The sequence below is a fragment of the Micropterus salmoides genome, unplaced genomic scaffold (genome assembly GCF_014851395.1).
Source record: "Micropterus salmoides isolate LMB-PRFRI ecotype aquatic unplaced genomic scaffold, ASM1485139v1 Ms_hic_scaffold_6, whole genome shotgun sequence".
NCBI classification, from domain to species: domain Eukaryota; kingdom Metazoa; phylum Chordata; class Actinopteri; order Centrarchiformes; family Centrarchidae; genus Micropterus; species Micropterus salmoides.
The window spans coordinates 11,477,564-11,497,302 of record NW_024044348.1 but is presented as its reverse complement, the minus strand read 5'-3'; the positions used below and the strand labels follow the sequence as shown (position 1 = coordinate 11,497,302).

General features: G+C 39.2%; 1 protein-coding gene across 1 annotated transcript; it reads left to right on the top strand.

The window, feature by feature from the left end:
* The first annotated feature begins 2,088 nt into the window (after positions 1-2,088).
* On the top strand, positions 2,089-19,647 carry LOC119890231 (monoacylglycerol lipase ABHD2). Its single transcript, XM_038701388.1, has 11 exons — positions 2,089-2,298; positions 3,637-3,706; positions 4,263-4,478; positions 7,574-7,749; positions 8,328-8,495; positions 9,099-9,282; positions 10,405-10,497; positions 10,894-10,995; positions 11,216-11,285; positions 11,386-11,470; positions 15,490-19,647. The coding sequence occupies exons 3-11, from the start codon at positions 4,270-4,272 to the stop codon at positions 15,696-15,698; spliced, it is 1,296 nt and encodes a 431-aa protein (XP_038557316.1). The 5' UTR covers positions 2,089-2,298; positions 3,637-3,706; positions 4,263-4,269; the 3' UTR covers positions 15,699-19,647.
* The last annotated feature ends 92 nt before the right edge of the window (positions 19,648-19,739 follow it).

Here is a 19,739-nt window from a genome sequence, read left to right as displayed (position 1 = left end):
TTGGTCACTCTTACAACTTGAACTACAACAGCTGCAAATTCAATTTAGCCAAGATGTTTATTTTTATTTTTGTACTTAACAATTTTATTGGATATTTAGGCCTATTTTCCTTGGCTATGTCACTATAATATTAACCTGATTAAACCCCAGCAACAGGCTTCGTGCAATTAATTGTACCTCTTCAACATAAATAAGCTATAGTATCAGGTGATCTATAGTGATTTGCAATCAATCGCTGTCATTCCCGATCTTAGTGCACAGTTGACAATTTGTGTTATTAATTAACCTGTTTTATGATGAGCATTTGAAGGCACCACTAACCCCAGAATAACGGGGTAGGAGGGGTTTTGAATAAACCATACAGATTATTGACTATGGGCTGTTTTGGCTGCCAACCCAGGTGAAAATGAAAATCTAAAAATAAAGAAAATATTTGTCATGTCTTACTTACATGCTTCATCGGTGAGGTTTAGAAGCACTTAACATCAAATTTGGAAGAGAAGCGTGAAAATTGGAGTGATTTGACAGGTACTTTGAGTCAATCCCCGTGGGAAAACTCTGCATTTGGCCCATGCCAGCTATTTCAGAACACAGGGTCACAGTGCAGCGCCCAACCAACCCCAGTTCTGAGGCCACTTTGTCCTTTGGTGAAGGGCACTGGCAGGAGAATTAAACAAAAAGCTACCATTCATTATCCAACGAAGGTTAAAATCAAGGGGAACTGGACTTGGTTGATCCAGTTGCCCTTGATTTTAACTTTCGTTGGATAACTATGACCTGGATGACTGAGAATCTTCATAGATACCATTCATTAATAATTAGCATAAATTGTATTTTGAAAGATAATAACTGTCCCACCAGTGATTGATTGTAATGAAGATACAGATATAATCATTTTGATTTCCAACTAGAGGAATGTCACTGTAATTTCTAATTTTTTTGGGAGAAGGGTTAATGAAAAGACATGGTTGAGTCATAAAGCCCACTATAAATGACATAGGCCTATTATCGTTTGGTATTGTATTTTATTTTAATTTTTTATTATTTTAATCGTCTCATTACATTTGCCCAATTGCATTCCTTAAATGTTTACAACCATGTAAAGCAAAAATGTGTTTTGAAAAGTTCTGTATGAATACAGTTTATTATTATACTATTATTATATAGGCAATATGCTGTGAAAAATATGACAACTGGTTAAGGTGTTAAGACCATAAACTGTATGCAAAAAGTTAAAACAAGACCTTCATAAAATAATCTGTTAAACTATGTCGCCATCAGGTGGCTATTATTCTGTAATTGCAACAAGGACTGTTTGAGTCTGTCTGACTGTCGAGTTTGTCCCAGTGACCATGGTTAACTTCAGACTCATTGTCCTTTCTAAGCTGTAATTGAATTAAATATCTAACTAATCAGCAGTGTACTGTACATACAGTAAGTAACACGCTCTTGTAACATGTAGGCTACACTTCACATACCTTGTAGTGTATGTGTATAAACCCTGTATGTGTATAACAAGGACGTGTAAATTAGACATAATTTGTATTTTCTGATGAAGAAATCAAAACCAAAATGTATCTGGTAGCCAATAAATGATAAAATTTTCTGGCTGGTACATGCCGTTTGGAGATCGTGTAGTGGAAATGTTATGTAACAGGTTTCAACTCACGTTCCTGGCACGTGCACGGAGACTCTCGTCGGGCTGTTATGTCCAAAACACTAAAATACTACTTTTTCCACAGAGGAAATGCTAAAATGTTAATTATGGATTTGGTTATTGATTGTAACATTTTTGTCAAAACAAATGCGTGCGACTTGCGATAATTGTATAATGCGGAACGGTACTGCGACATTTTTCTCTAGGACACTATCATAAAAAAAGGTAGTTTGGAATAAAAAACATATTATAATAAAAAAGACCCCCCAAAGACACATAATATCAAAAGAAATGTAATGTGAAAAACGACACTCATGTGATGTTTCACGGACAATGGGCGTGGAAACAGGCTGACGTGAGCTCACGTGCTACGTCATCGGTATTTTTAACCAATGACAATGGGTCGGTATGCAAATTCTAGACTCTAGATTCTTCTAGGAAGTGGAGTTGGAGATGTCGGACTTACAGCTGCAGCTTCAGCTAGTGTGGCTAGCTCAGTGAATCAGGGGGCGTCATACAGAGAGCCATGGTCTAAAGTGATACAAGACAAACAAAGCGAAATGCCACGAATATAAATAAGGGCGGGAGCATTTTTTTTTTTAAAGCAGCAAGGAGCGGATTTATTTTTTCTCCCAGCCGAGGTAAGTCAGCTAAAGATGCTGCTACTGTGTCTGTGATGATGCAGATCGATGCCGTTAATTAACGGCAGAAATAACGTGTCTCCTAAAATATGTTACATAAATTTAAGGTTAAGAAGAAAACGTGTCCAACGGGGCTGCTTTTCTTATTTATATTTCTTCAATGTCGAGTTACTGCGCAAAATATTCAGGGTGGTCAGCAAGCTCGTCCAAAAGGCGACATGGTTTTCATTTTCTGGACCCGTAGGGCAAACGAAGATGCGGCGGGGGGTTGGTGGCCTACTCTCAGATAAACATAATACAGATGCACGGGGTCCTTTGTTTCCTATTTCTTTCTAAGTTAGCTAACGTTAGCTAGCTGTAACTAACCTCAGTGTATGTCCCCTTGTGGCTGCTGACTCCTCTCGGGCTTGTTGTGGCTCGTGACAAAGAAGGAAGAGCTAATATTAGTAGCTGCTATGATGCCAAATTGGATCGTTTAATTTATAGTAAACACACTTTCTCTTAGCATTAGCTTGGAACAACTGTCAGACACACTCAATGGATTTGTTTGCAGTGGATGAAACATGCATTTGCTGTGTGGGTGTGTGGCCTGTTATTTAATTAATCTAATTTTGTGAAGCTGGGGATACTTCTTTACTATCTATTTCTTATAAAAAAGACTGAAGCTTAAGCTGTTTTGTAGGTGATGATGTTAAATTAAATCTTCTGACAGCAGTGACTTCCTCTCTGTGGTAACACATAACTCTTAAATGAATAGAGCTTAAAGCTTTACTTAATATATTATTATTATTATTATTATTATTAACAGGATGGTCGAATATAACCGCATACACATCATTGCTTTATAGAAACAGCAACATGTGAGCAGATAAATAGACCTCCTGATATCGCTTTAGTTTGAGGTCAAAGATACTGGTGTTAAGCGGTAATACATGCAGGTGGACTGAATATGTTTGTGATTCACGATTGGTCTGTAATTTCCTCTGACCACCAGTCAAAAACAAACCTAATTATTAAAATTAGAATGACCTGAACAGAGAAAAGGCATGTTGTGTTTTTACATGTTAAATGACTAACAATTAATCCAGTGTCAACATCCATAAATTGACTAATCATTTCAGCACTAAATTAAATTACTTTGGTCAGCATGCTTAGTGGTGCATCTTATCTAGTCAGTTTGTGACAAGACACTGGAATAAGAAGACACTGACCAGGCATTATAAGGACACTGGTGGGGAGTCGGGGCTAAACTTTTAACAGTTTAAGGAAAAATGGGAATGAATACTGGTCAATTACTATAATGAAGTGGTCAATAAATTTTCTTTGTTTTGTCTTTAGGTTTGACCACATCACTGTGACTTTGTCACCACTTACAAGGCATTATTGGAGATTAACTTGAACCTAAAATGTAAGTAAAAGCCAAAGTTTGTTTACCAGGTTTGCATTTTATTCTTGCATAATGTGTTATCACTTACAGAACATTTTCTTTTTATGGCACTCTGATGTGTCTCATAACAACGGAAGAAACTGCTGTCTGTTTTTGTTATACAACTTCCCTTTTTCATGGTAACGGGAGATACCGTGGCCCTTCTATACTCTTCACAGTTCCTGTTTATTATAATTTTAACAGTTAAGCTGGCTTTGTTTAATGCCTTGAAAATATTAAACTTTTAAGAAAGTTTTAACTGTATTTGTGCATTGCATTAGAAGTGATGTTGTTCTGTCCAGAACCACAGTGTGTCTACTGATTGTGATGATTTATTTAAAGTAATTTCAGCAACTCATCTTCTATGTAGCAGGGATTCCTTTTAGCACTTCTAATCTGTAATATCATTGGGTTGACTCTGACTGAGTTGCTCTTACTCTATATTCTCACAGATCTGTTGCTACAGCACCTTTGGCACCAAGAGGGAAATTTTTAAAATGTAGTTCTTAATTCATTGGTCCACTGTTTTATTTTTCAGAATAATCATGCACACCCACGAGTCAGACGTGCACACCATCTCTCCGGAGCTGCCAGCAATGTTTGACGGCATGAAGCTGGCGGCGGTGGCCACGGTGCTCTACATCATCGTGCGCTGCTTGAACCTCAAGAGCCCCACTGCGCCCCCGGACCTCACCTACCAGGACACACCCCTCAACCGCTTCCTTCTCAAGTCCTGTCCTCAGCTGACCAAAGAGTGAGTTGCGTTCTCATCTCTGTGTCTTGTCACTCAAGACATTACCATAGAAGCAACACTGCTGGTCGGCCATCTGGGGCTGCAGTGAAGGTAGCAGTTTGTCTGGCGGTGGTCCCATCTGTCATCAGTGTTCCTGAGTGTTCCTGTGTCTGTACCAGAGATGTCTAGGTTTAACGTCAGCTCTAGCATGGATTAAAAACCAGGCTGTATTTTCGAGGTTATCCCAAAGGTGGACTTGGTTTGTCACACTTGCATTATAAATATAGACTTATTTACTGCAAGGCAAAGACATTTGTAAATAAGAAAATGCAACTCTGGTATTGTTCACTCCAGAGGAACTTTCAGCTCTGTTGGTTGGCTCTCTTCGAGACTTCATCACGAGTGTCTGCTTATATAACCGATTGTTACTGAGCCCTTTGCCTTTCAGCTGCAGTGTCAGGGAATCCGTAAGGCCACACTGATGTTTACATTTGTGTCTAGCTTGTTATCATTCCCTCCTGAACAGCCATATTTTGGTCACAGAAATGTATTCCCCGGTGTGAAGTTGAACTGAGGTAATGGACGTCCTGGAACCCGTCAGCATTGTTGACATTGGTGGCTGTGTGCCTCTGCGCTGTTGAGAAGTCATGTTTGTAGCTCATAATGACATTCTGCTGTGTTGCATAACAGATCAATTACACAGCGGAAAGCATAGGAGGGATGTTGTGAGGTTAACAGAGATAACAGCATTTTTGTTTGACTGCGTTAGGGAACATGCACGCTGGGGTTTTGGCTAACAGAGGACAATACAGAACATATTACTTTTTCTTGAATTGCATCTTGTCTTGGTGTTAGACTGATCTATATCTGTATTGATACTGATCTGTATCTATAGGGACTTTGCCTTTTTATTAATTTGATGATTAATCTTTAATGAGTTTAATTCGACCAACAATTCACAGATATACTTCAGCTGATTGTTAAGGATAGTGCTAAGGATTGTGCTATGTTTTAATTTGGATCCTTGATGTTAAGGCATGATGTTGCTAGCATATGTATCAAGGCAGGAGCCAATAATAAACAGATTGACACCAGACAAAACATAGGTAGAAACATAATAGTCTATCAAGAGTAACAGAGGAAAGTACAGTCAAAACAGAAAAGACCACTAGATAGATTTTAGTAAAGCACGATGCAGTTACTGTAAGAGATATGTAACGTGGGGTTGCCCTCTATCCAGTTTTTAGATTTTATCTTTAGTTTAATTGTTAGGACAAGACAGTGGTAGCCTAGTGTTTGGTGTTTTCTCAGTTTGCTAGTATCAAAAGCCCTGGATTTTACTTCTGGCCTTTGATCTTCACTTTAGGTCTTTGCTTCATCAATCCACAATGACCCACCTGTTTCCTGCTTCTGTTACCTAATACAGCTATGAAAGACAACAGCGCGCGCACACACACACACACACACAATGTGAAGGTGACATTTACCAGTCCAAAAGACTCTGTGATTCAAATTCTAATAAAAGGTTCACTCCCTGTCACCCAAATTCAATGGGAAATTGGAAACTGCTATCACTTACAAGGTCTTTTTATACAGAAACTAAAACGCGACAACAATTAAAGTATTTAATCACACAAGTTTTAATTTAAGGTTTGTTTACATCAGTGACGTTTGTAAACTGAAATAAAAATGTTTTTATATTCAATTATTATCAGTTAAGCAACACAAAATTCTTATCTTCCATTAAGAAGTAAAACTCCTTATGCGTACTTGTAATTTGAAGTGTCAAATGATTAGTGAATAAAATACCAACAGAGCAAGAAAAGCTATTTGTGTTTTAAGTTGTTTATTAAGTCACCTAGCGTTGTGCTTAACCTCCTATCTACATTACAACATATCCTCTTCCCGTAGTCTTAGATTAAGCCTGCATAGTACCTTTTAGAAACGTTTGGTTAAGCTTCAACTACCTTTAACAGTGTATGCTGGAGGTGATTACATTATCACCAATTGGACGTAGTCTGCTTTTTGATTGACACTCTTATGTAAGTGTGTGTTTTCTCGGTGCTGTAATTGTTAGTCAAGGTAAGAGATGAGGCAACACAAAGTTGAAGGGCTTGTGTAACTGTTGATGCAATTGAACCCTTTGCTTTCTGCAGCTACTGGTCTGTGTGCTCTATACACAGCTAGTGTCCACGTCGCGTCTGTCCTTAAGTTTGCGATTATGCTATCGTGTTTATCTCATCTTATCGGCTCCAAGATGGCCCACTCATCACTTCATTGTCAGCATGTCTAACAAGCAAGATTATATAATTGATGTTATATAATTGAAGGAAATTGAGAAAGAGTCAATCAAATGTTTGCTATGTGTAATTTCCAGACACTTTGAATAAGTCGAATAGGTGTTGGTTCAAGATGCAGAAGGAGTCTGGGTTGTCTTTAACTGAATCTGTGAACTAAAATGTTCCTAAGCTTCCCCTTGAATAACTTTAAAAACTGTACTTAATGACAGTGTCACATGAGCTGAACATTCATTCATTCACAAACATATAGTTATTTTGGCTGTTATCCCTATAGCTGTTATTATGAACCATGATTATAGTATTACATTGATGTGGATTTCCTTTTATATGATCGGATAGGCAGCTGAAAAAACACCACCTAAAAGGGGTTTCCTGTCAAGTTGTTCACATCATTATGGGCTCAGCGTGGAAATAAGATCATGATTCATGATAATGCACAACACAAGTACAATATTTAAAAGGAAATATTACATAACCCAAAGACTTGACTCCTACAGCTAACTCCTGCAGAAGTATCACAGGAATTCAATTACACATACTTAGCGTAACATATCAAAACATAGCAACAGACTGCCGTCTAACTTTGATGTCAGTTTGGAGCTTGGAGCAATATCTCGAAAGCTGCAACAGAAATGTGACTTTGTATGCAAAATATGTGCCAGAATGTTCATGTCTGTGTAATAAACCAGCAATGCAAATGGACCGGCTCAGGATAACCTTGTGTTAATGTTATTTTCCAGGCACTAACCTTGTGCTCTTATCGGGTGTGTTAGTAGAATAAGCTCATATTTCTAGATCCAATTTTTTGTTTTCCAGGTACATCCCTCCCTTACTGTGGGGGAAGAGCGGTCACCTCCAGACAGCACTGTATGGTAAACTTGGTCGTGTGAGCTCACCTCACCCCAGTGGAATCAGGAAGTACTTACCCATGCAGGACGGGGCCACTGCGACCTTTGACCTCTTTGAGCCAGTGGGGGACCATCGGACAGGAGGTAGTGCATTTTATCAAGATCTGTCTTTTTCTTTACCATTAGCTTTTTTGTTTGCTGCTGCTATTGACTACTTTGTCTAGTCTGTTTGTGCTACACCTATTGATTGTCAGTCTTTCCTGGAAGTTTTTCCTTATCTGTTTTGAGCGTCAGGGATAGGGGGTGTGCACGTTTTTGTCAGGTTTTCCAGTTCAGCTGTCATAATACAATTGACTTTCTCTTTTGTCAATAATCTTGAAATGAGGCACAACATGCTTGTTATTCACTATGTGAGGACAGTTCTAAAGATGGATTCTTTGAATGGCTCAGCTGTACCCTGAACCTACCACCTCAACTTTGATCTCATTATCCTCTCAGAAAGCTTAAGACTCACATGACAGTTGCTTCCCAAAAAAAGTAGTGTTACTATTTCAAATCTGTTTTGCTAAAGATATATTTGACAGCCTAATCCTTTATTTTGCTGTGCTACTTTTTAATATGGTGATGTGCTGTTTAGGTGAGTGACATACTCTCCTTCTTATCTGTGCTTACATATTTTTCATTAGTTAATGTTTGTCCAATCCGTCTGCCTGCTTCACCAGATGACATGACCATGGTGATATGCCCTGGTATTGGTAACCATAGTGAAAAGCATTACATCCGAACCTTTGTGGACTACGCCCAGAAGGAAGGGTACCGCTGTGCTGTGCTGAACCACCTGGGAGCTCTTCCCAACATCGAGCTTACCTCTCCACGTATGTTTACCTATGGTGAGACCAAGGATCTGACTTTACTTTCCTTAGAGATGAACCCGTCTCCTCCAGAATCACATTTTTACATGGGAGTATCTGGGAATGATGGCTCACTTTCTAAAATTAAAAAAGGATTTGATTTGGTATGCTGATCAGTAATAATGCATTATCATTTTTGGTTCAATCTGCAGCTCTCATCAAATTGTCAGGTGCGGTTTAGGCTTAAGAAGCTTTGACCAGTAGCCATTCTCATAGCAGTGAGCACAGCTAAAAAAGTGTTTTTTATAAAAGATCCTTTAGTGGTACCTTTTTATCTTAATTTTGGTGTAATCTGGTTTAGTTAGTTTAGTTGGTATTTTATTATAATTTTCCTTCATTTATATAAATCTTGGTACAACATAAGTTCAGGGTAAAAGCTAAAAGACTATATGAGCTCCCAAAGCTCCCAGAATAGTAGAAGATATTTCAGACCTGAGCATATTTAAAAGGTCCGAGATATGAGACACAAATTTAATACCCTGAACTAAAGGCACCTTCAGCTGGAACTGCTGAGCAGAGAAAAACGCTCCGACATACAGAGGTGTTCTGCATTGATTGCTAACTGTATTGTTTCCCTTGCAGGGTGCACATGGGAATTTGCATCTATGGTTGGCTACATTAAGCGGACGTATCCTCAGACCCAGCTGATTGTGGTGGGCTTCAGTCTGGGTGGAAACATTGTATGTAAGTTCCTGGGCGAGAACAGGACGAACCAGGAGCGAGTGCTGTGTTGTGTCAGCGTCTGTCAGGGGTACAGCGCTCTCAGGTGGGTTGTTGCCCTCTCATCTCTTAATTAAAATGCATTGTATCATCAAAGCCCCTTTAACACGAGCACATTTCGAAATATAAATAAAGCTCAGGTTAATGCCACAAAATGGTTATTGCTTGCATAATATCATCACACGTTTAGTCACGTGTCTACCAAGAATCTCGTCAGCTGTTTAATCATTCAGCTATTCTGTTCTGTACTACTTTATTCTTTGCTAAATAGCACTCCTTTGTTGTTATTTTGAAGATCTTCTTTTAAACTCAACCCACAAGATAGACTTGTTTTAAAAACTTGTCCTGAGGGGCCATCGGCCTCAGAGTGTTGTTAACTGCTCTGCCTTGGTTCACGCGGTAATTTTTTCCACAGTATGCTCTTTGTAGTGCAAATAGTCTGTTTGTGTTCAGGCTGTGTATTTTATATTTTGCATCTTTATCTAAATCCCTTTCATTTGATTAGAAGACCATAAAAAGCAAAAGCGTTTGCCTGACAACATGTTCAGAACACGCACGGAAAACATATGGTGTTTTTAAACCATAAGTGCGTGTGATTGGTAGAGCGGACTCTGCACCCTGCGTTCAAGTTGGACTGAGCCACACCTTGTATGTTTTGAATGCAGCCAGCGTCTCTTGGCAGACATGACAGGCTGGGTCTGTTTAAAGTTTGGACGTAGGCAGTGGGGAAGAGTGTGTTTTAGAGACTAGCCTTTCGTGAAATTGGATTTGCATCCCTCCCCCTTTTTTCCGATGAATTTTACTTTCAAATTAAATGTCGAAACATTAGCTGGCCTTTTTGTCAGTTCCTCGAGAGCACAAATAATGTGGGATTAATAAATCATACTTTTGATTATTGCAGTTGTCTTTGACCTTTTGAATTGAATAGGTATTCCAAAGGGAAATGAAAAACATATAATCGAATGGCCTCTTATTGGTTAAATATATTTAGTAGTTGTGTTGGTTTAGCCTGCATGTGTTCATGAGCTGCATCCTAATGCCTGAAACCATTGCTACTCTCCACCAGCGTGACTCTTTGTCCAGTGGATTACACAGGACATTTAGTGTGTTGTTTGGAATGCAGACAGGCTCAAAGCTTACTTCCTGTGTGTTTATCTTTATCTCTCAGGGCTCAGGAAACATTCCTACAGTGGGACCAGTTCAGACGCTTCTATAACTTTCTCATGGCTGACAACATGAAGAAAATTATCCTCTCACACAGGTATCAATGTTGGTCCTGCACATGCAGTGCAATTTGTTTCCCTGTAGTTTTACATTACTGTAAAGTTCTATCCACATATTATTTATATGTTTGCACAGGGAACACCATCTTAAATTAATTTTGCTTTGCTTTTTTTAGTTAATGATTAAATTAGTTGTGAATCAAGTTTGACCAACACTGTTGTATTATTTGGAGGTATTGGTCGGAGGCTAATCTAATGCAAGAGGTGCTGGCTTTTTAAACATGTTCCAGCCCTCCTCCCCACCCTAATCATTTTCAGACCCTTACAGCATTACACTAGTGGTTTAATGCACACTGAGCAGTTATTAATTTCAACATGTTTTATGAATAATGTTTGTATGTGTATGTACCTAACGTAATTTTTGTATGTTACAGGCACAGTCTGTTTGGGGGAAGCTCAGTTAAAATGATAGATGCAGATTTCAGTCGGCTGTACACAGCAACGTCCCTCATGCAGATTGACGACAACATCATGAGGTATGTGGAGAAACAAAAAAATGTGAAGTGAAAGTCACAGCCCTCAGTGTTGCTTTGATGTAGGAGATTGCAGATCTGTGTTTTGAATCTCCTTATCTGTATATTTACATGGCACTTGGAATAATGTTTTTCCATTTGTCAGTGGTGAGAATATGAAATACCTGATATACTTGTGAAGTGGGATTATTTAATGCCGCTTCCTTTTTTTGGGTTTCAACAGAAAATTCCACGGCCACAGTTCTCTCAAAGAGTACTATGAGAAGGAGAGTTGTGTACATTATATTGACAATGTAAGACCTGCTTTTACATACAACTCAACATCATCTCATATTATGTTTCTGTTTTTGGTCTGTTTGTGTATTTGTTTGATGTATGGGTTTTTATTTCCAGGTCAAGGTGCCACTGCTGCTAGTGAACTCTGCAGATGATCCTCTGGTTCATGACTCGCTGCTCACCATCCCTCGCACACTAGCAGGTAACTAACAGCATTTGTCATGACAACAGCAGCACTACAACACCCTTAGGGATGGGTATCGCTACTCGATACCTTTTATGGTATCGACCAAAACAGCCCAGTATCGAGTAGGATCGAAACGTCTGTAGTCAAACCAGTACTTTAATCGATACCTAGGCATACTTTTTGTAAACAGATCACGGCAAAAAATTACTATTTGTATGGTTTTGCTTGAAGCCAAACACGCAAACAACACACTGAATGAAAGAGAAGAGAATGCCTTTTTCCTTATGTGGCTGCACGTGCCAAGTCCATCCATGATTTTAATAGCCGCTCCACCTTCGGCTGCGGTCTCTGGCATGTTCGTCACTGTTGCAAGTTTATCAGCACAAGCTTGGCTTTGTGTTGGTTACGTCTTCTGGTATCATTTAACACTACATTTTCATTTGCTATTCACATCACTTTTCACTGATCGATCACTGCATTCCATCACATCAATTAAAATTTTGTGGTGCAGCGGCGATCAGCTGATTTTACTCACGGAGCCTGCGGCTGCGCCTGCTTCAGATGTAGTTGGTTTGATCGGCTAGACGTGGAACCTCTCTTTTCCTCTGTTTGCTTCTTTAGAGTCTTTAGTGTAGTTTAGTGACTTGTTTAAACAGACTCCTTACTCATTTTATACTTGTTACTGTCGTTTTTGGAGGAGGTTTGCAACTGACCAATAAAGGAAAAACCACTCGCGGAGATCTTTCAATTCAGTTTGTCTGTGACTGTTCTCAATCATCCAGGTCATAGTTATCCTTAAGAGCTGAGTTTCTCTACTAGTCATTTCAGAATAGAAGAAGTCTCGTGGATGAGGGATGAAACTAAACTCTAGTATCCTCAAACAAGTTCAGCTGCCCTTGACTTTAAACTTCTTTGGATGTCAATTCAGTTTATTGATTGAAAGGTAACATAATAATTTTCCGTTGTTTACTTTCAACACACGTATCAAAAAAATACCTTAAACTCATTTCCCACAACTTATTTGGTCACTAAACTAATTCACTCCTCTCTCTTTCAAATATTAAAGACCTCCCAAACTGTAGTCTTTCCCCTTATAGGCTAATACTACCAGTGAGGATGACCTAATTAGGATGAAGGGTGATCTGATACAATTTCCCAATGCTTTTTATGTAAAAAATAAAATAGATAACCTTGCTTGTCCATAACAACAATAAAAATAATAGGCTACCAATCAACTACTATGGCTTCAACAGGTGGCATTTTATGCAAGGTATCGAATGAAGTACTCAATTGTTATCAGTATCACTTCAAGTGTACTGGTTTTGGTACTGGTATTGTAAAATTTTAAATGATACTCAACCCTATTCACCCTAGTGTTAAAAAAAAAAAAAAGAAACTAAAAGTTATATTAACTATGTTTACCTTAGCAACCATAAAGTAAACTTTTTTGAGATTCTTATATTTTATTGGCCATTTACCTGGTAACATGAACATGTCCTATATTTCATAATGATTCTACTCACATTTCAGTAATAGGGACAAACAGTGAGTGAGGCAGTGGACTTGTTGCTGCAACATGTCAGAAAATCCCAAAGTCAAAGTAATGACCTCGAAGGAGACACATATATATGGGTCTTAGTTTTAAACCAGCTAAAATTAACAATACCCAGATGTTTTGGTTTGTTTTAAACATAAATCACACCAAAAGGAAAAAGTAGCTCTGTTTCCTGTGGCAAGACAATGCTGGTCAATGCAGTTCAGAGGAAACTTGGTCCTCGTTTGACAAAGACACTAATAAAAAGTGAAGGAAAAAATGGTGAGAATGCTCAAAAGGTGCAAAATATTCTGCAGATCAAATTTACTAAAGGTTATTCTAGAATAAAAAAACTTAAAACTGGCACAGATTTTGAATAACACTGATAATCTGAAAAATGAAAACTCAGTTATACTGAATATTCCCAGATTAATCCCATATTTCAAAAAGAATATATAAACTGAAAATAATCTGTACAGTGCAGCTATTTACTCGAGTTTGTGAAGTAGTAGATGTACCTGCAGACAGATCGTGGCACATATTTGCAGTTGATCCTCTATTGGGTCAGCACTTAATACAACAGGCTTGTCCTGTCTGGCTGCAGTTGACGTCCCTGATTTGGTTCTTGAAAAACATTCTCTGCATTCTCAAAAGGCCCTCTGATGAGTTGGCTTTACACCCTAAACAGGACAGGGAGTGGCACAGAAGTCTATGAGTAATGTCTTTTAGTGTGTTACAGCAGCTGTAACACACTAAAAGACATTACTCATACACACCCATCCCTCTATATCTCCGTTTGAAGTTTAACTCAATCACAGGTTTCTAACATGAAAGATTTTTACCCTGGAATTGATTCAGTGTGTTTCAACTGCATTTTACAAACAGTAAGAGGCAATCTACTCTTTGACTGTTTCCCCACTACTTAGTGTCTATTCAAGCGTCCCTTCTCCTCAGGCTGTGCTATATTTAAACTTACTGACCACGTAATGTAAGGGTGTGTGTGGGTCGGTGGAAATACATGCTACCCGACGTGTCTCTAGAGAGAAACACTTAATTGAAAAAAGGATCAGCTGCCCCCTTGCCCTAAAATGTGATAAAGTGACTCAGACACACGACTATCAGGAAAGGACTCAACAGAAATGCACTTGGTGTGTTGGTGCTGTAATTTGTTTGGATTAAAAACATTTGATAGGAAGAGTTTACAGCTTACTATTAGTGTTGTATTTGGTCTAAGAATGCTTAAACAAGGTATACTCACCTTCGATTTGTAGTATTCATAGGTTGTTGTTTCTTTATTGTATTAATGTACTAAATGGCTGTGATACATTGTGAGACTGCTGCTGCAGGAAAAGAGGCAACACAGGGCGTTCTCCAGACCAGTGAGACAGTGGCTCCGGGTCTGGGCAAGCACTCGGTTGGCCCAGGGCAGCTCAGCAGCTGTCATGAATAGTGCACAGTGGTGAAAGCCTTGTGGGATGTTAATCACTAGTGAACTGTATCATGCTCCCCCACTAATAAGAGCAGGATAATAAAGAGATCCAGACCAATCCTTTTAAGGAGATCACTCCGCCTTGTTGTCCACAGCTGCAGCACTCTGCGTAGGTTTATACTGCAATGAGAAAGGGGTCAGTGGTTTGCCTGCCATGTGGATATGATCTAGTTTGAGTTCAGGGTTACTGTGAATGAAATAAAATCAGTATGAATAGATTTGCTAACTCTTGCCATATTTATAGATTATAGAGAAATGCAGATTGTTGTCAGCTAACACCCATAGGTCTCTTAAGGAGATTTTTGAAACCTGGTGTGTTGGCGTAGCACTCAATCCTGTCTTGTCAGGTGTTAATGATTACACTACATGGCGAAAAGTATATGATTGTTGAACATCACATTCTTAAAACCATGATCATTAATATGCTGGTAAAACAGCCTCCAATCTACTGAGAGACTTTCCACAACATTTTGAAACCTGGCTTCAGGCATTTACTCCCATTCAGCCACAAGAGCATTAGTGAGGCCAGCCTCTGATGTTGGTCAATAAGTCAGCGTTCCGGTTTATCCTAAAAGAGTTTGATCGGGTTGAGGTCAGGGCTCCGTGCAGACCAGCCAAGTTTATACACACAAAAAACATTTCTATATGGACCTGGTTTTGAACACAAGGGCATTCACAGGTACAGTACAGCATTCACATCAGAGGAACTAAATTAACTATTCAGAGACTAATGTTTGGAACACATTTTATAATTCAGTTCATTTTTTTTCATTCACTCAGCAGCTTTAGAAACTTATTGATTGACTCAAACTTTTAGCTTTGTTGCCAGAGGTTGAGTCACGCTCTTATCTGTTTTACCATTCAAACACACCTTCGCTATCTATAACAGGCATGAAATAATCCCTGGCAAGCCCATATATAGACATGTGTGCATAATGGTTTTCCGATACTGACTGCACACACTGTGCAGAGTACAGAAGCCTAATGACTGTGTGTTGTGTCATCCTTTAGCAAAGAAGCCGAACGTGATCTTTTCCCTGACGCTACACGGAGGCCACCTGGGCTTCTTCGAGGGCGCGGTGCTCTTCCCCCAGCCCCTCACCTGGATGGACAAAGTGATCGTGGGTTACGCCAATGCCATGTGCCAGTGGGAGAAACAGAAACCGCCATGCCAAAGTGGCCACCTGAGTGAGAGTTCCTGTGCAGAGGACAAAGCTTAAACTTCTGACCTCTGTATGTCGACCACTCTTTCTCTTCCCTCTCACTTCTCCACCCTCTCACTGTCCCAGCACTGAGAAGACACCTGAACTAAACCTTAAACTGCGCTCTCTTCTCTGCCTTCTCCTCTGGTGCTACTCACCTCTCCCGACCCACATTTCCCGGTCACACATGTCTCCACGCCTTCACCACAGTTCCCCTTTGTAATCACCATCACCTTACACTATGTGAAAGAACAAAAACAAATAACTGCCTTTGTGCTCTTTTCCGTTGGCAAAGACTTTGAATTCAGAGCAGGAACATTTTGTTTCTCTTCATGTACACAACAATGACCCTTGGCTAATAGAGGTGTTGACCAAATATGATGAGAGATGAAGTCAAGCTTGTATTAAAAGGAAAATGAGAGCACCACTTTAGAGTAGTCCAGTGAAAGACAAGAGCACACATGAAGCCTCCTGTTACAGTAAACAAGAACTGTGCTGCAGTCAGTGCCCATTTACTGCAACTGTAAGAAGCTCACTGCTTATCACTGCTTATCAAGGCCATATAGCCTAGTCTGCTGTCTTAACCAACACAGCGTCTTTGTAGTATGTATGTATGTAACTCACATATGTAGTGTGTATGTTTATGTGTGCCTGTGTCGACCGAGAGGTAAAGACCCATAACGGAGCATGTGATCTTTGTGGTTGGTAGGCGTGATCCAAATTCTCTGTTCATGGTCTGTTGGCCCTTATAATGTCCGTTCTTTTGGGTGGGTTGTTGCTCTGTTGTTTGTAGAAAATGTAAAGTAGAAAAATTAAGTATTATGGAGGGGTTTTACACATTATTTCCAGATCATAGCAACCTCTTGGCACCTGTGTTTGGCATTTGAATTGAAGGTGTTCAGTGCTAACCAGACGTGACCAGGGATCAACCCCAGATGGGATCCATGCACATTCCCACGGTCACATTCTATCACTTTGATTCAGTGCACTTTACGTATGTATGACACAATCTTTGTTCTTTTTTTCCCTTTTCTCTCCTCATTAGTTGAAGCGCAGATATGGAGCTTATAGATGGTTTAGCTCTCCTTGTGACTGAAAGGAAGAACTGGAGGGAGCAAGGATGATAACGAAAAGTTAGATGACTCAAATGTTCCCTGTGTTCCCTGTTGTCTGTGTCTTTGAGCCCTCTTACTCTTTCGTCTGCCTTTGATCAGCTGCAGGTCCTGCCAACACTGATATCCTTTTCTTGCTGCACAGATTCAGACCTGCCCACTAGCTAGCCTCTGAGGAGTTGAGTGCCCACCCATGTAAACACCCCATTTGGTGCAAACATCTCAGTACACTTTTGCATTTTCCAGCACGTGATTCTGGTGTCGGATTTGGAAAAGACAGCCTACTGATTGGCCCATGTGGCGCTGATTTAAAGGCAAAGTTCAGCAGCGTGAAGCAGATTTTCTCTAATAATCTGAGCTGTGAGGTGTGATGAGTAGGAGGGCCAGGGATACCAACGCCAAACCAAATGTTGATTTTAGTGGATTGTAACATACTGGTGATTGTTATATTGTATAATTAGATGGCGAACACTGCATGCAAGAAAGAAGAGACATATTTTAATGCAAGGGAATCTTCGTTTAAAAGACTACATTTAAAAGCTTTTCTTTTTTCTTGAATGGGGTGAGCGTTAAAGCTGTTGGAACACAGCAGCAAATGTGTCTTGATGAAAACTTACTGCAATAATGGGACCTGTGGACTTTCCAAAACCTGAATCTAACCAAGGACTTGTTGCGAACCTTGTTGTAAGGGCTTAGGAAGCTTCTTCCAGTCCAGCCAAGTAATCTGTAGTCCAAAACTGAAACTGAACACTGTGATGAGACAGATGGATGGTTTGAAACAATGAAGGGATATGCAGTGATTGACAACAGCACTGTTAAGGCCAAGTTTTGTGCATTATAATAACTGGGTTTGATAGTATTTGTAAGTTGTAGCATTAATTTGAGTTTCAGAAAGTTTTCATATCTGGACAATTCATATAATAGCACACACCATCAATCATAGAAGTGTGCAGAATTTGATAATAATGAGAATCAAAACCCTGCGCATACAAAAAAAGAGGACCTGGAATAAATTAATTGTGTCCGTTAGTTGCAACTTTGTCTGAAGAGTAATTATCCTGAGCATTTAAGTTGAATCTTGGCCTAAAATAGCAGTTTAGGTTAAGATCGGAGTAGTTTAATTGTACTGTACTAGTGAATCTGATCACTGTTGATATCAAATTGGTTGTTCTTTGGCTCAGGGACAATTTCACCACCACAGCTTATGGAGATCTGTTGGTTTTTGAGATGTGATTGACTTAAATTTAATCTCCTTTGGTGGAGATTATTCTGTGCAGACACTATGAAAACCAGGTCTTAATCCCACCAATGCTGGCTTGACTAATATTAAAAATAGGGATTCACAGAACCCTTTATCCCGCTCAGCTCAAGGTATCTGCCAGTACTGAGTACCAATCCGATACCAGTGCCCTCTTTTTCCCACATTTATAATCTGTGTACCTCACTTTTTAGAACTCATGGCGATCATCTTTTTGTACTGTAAGGGAAGCAGCCCGCCATGACTGAATTAAGGGAACTGAAAGTGGGGACACTAAAATGTTATGACATAGACAATGGAACTGTATTTAATGTGGATCAGTGACATCATGGCCAATACCCAATCCACTTACTTGTGTTGTTTGGATCAGTCTGTCTGGCACTTTCTTTCTCTCACTCTTGCATTGTTCAAACCACAAATCACTGTTGCCATCTGTTGTCAGGGAGACCTAACTACAACTGCCAGTCATTCATGGCAAACATCCTCTATTCACCCGCACAGAGGTTATATGGTTCATGGTTCCCTCTGTCCACAGCTCTCATTTCAACATAATCAAACAAAAGTGTGGTTTGGATTTATTCTGGCTTGAAGAATATTGACACCAGCACAAACCCAGTTACTGCAGTAAGAGCCAGTTGTGTTCTTGTTAAGATTTTTGCCTCTCCACAACTTTGCTCAAAAATGCAGGTTTGGATGTATTATTTGGATGTATTTTTTTTCTAACTGATTATTTGAGGTATGTTTTTTGTATTTTGTATTGTTATTACAACTTGTGTTATTTGCTCGTGCAAATGCATCAGAGAGTGAGTGTTGATGAGTAAGCAAACAGTAGGTGTATACTGTCATATTATCACCTCTGATTGATGAAAACCAAAACTTCTTCAGTTTAACAATAGAAAAGCTAAAGAAATATAAAGTGTGTATATTCAAATATTTGAGGGAACAGCTATGGGATAATAAAGGCAATAACCAACCAGGAGGGATTATCTTGTCTTTTAAATGCTAACATGACAGGAAATAGTGTCAAAGTGTATTAGACCAAAACACGTTATATACATTAAGCTAATTTTCCCATTGAGTGTGGGGTCTGACATGTTGTTTTACCGTGTTGATATGAAAATGTGCTCCGCTGTATTTATCCTAACTCCAGTGCTTCAAGCATCTTGTTTTCTCAAGATTGTGGGGCTCATCTGTAATTGCTTGGAAAATGAAGACTTCAAATATAAACCTCTCTAGTGACTTTAAATGTCAGTGAATCCAAAAATACACCTTGGATTGTGATGAACATTTCTCAGTGTTGTTCCTCAAAAGTGATTTTGCATTTGAAATCTCATCGGCCCAAGAAAGGAGATGAGAGCCCACAGTAATGTTAACCCGCAGTAATCATTATACGGCTTTAATTTTGTGTTTACAAACATTTTGATGCTGAAAGACGGTTTAAGGGATGTGATGACTAGAAGGGGCACACATAGTCACACATGATGTATTGAACACTGGGTGTTTTTGTTGAAGAAAACCAGTGGTGTGTGTGTGATCTAACAATGTGAGGAAATATCGTTATTGTGTCCCAAAATAAATTATTTTCTCAAAAGAAAAACGTTTCCTGTTATCTTTACTTACCAGATTTAAAACCCTATTGAGCAGGAATAATGTGGAACAAACTGTTATCTGATTAATAATGAACTTTAA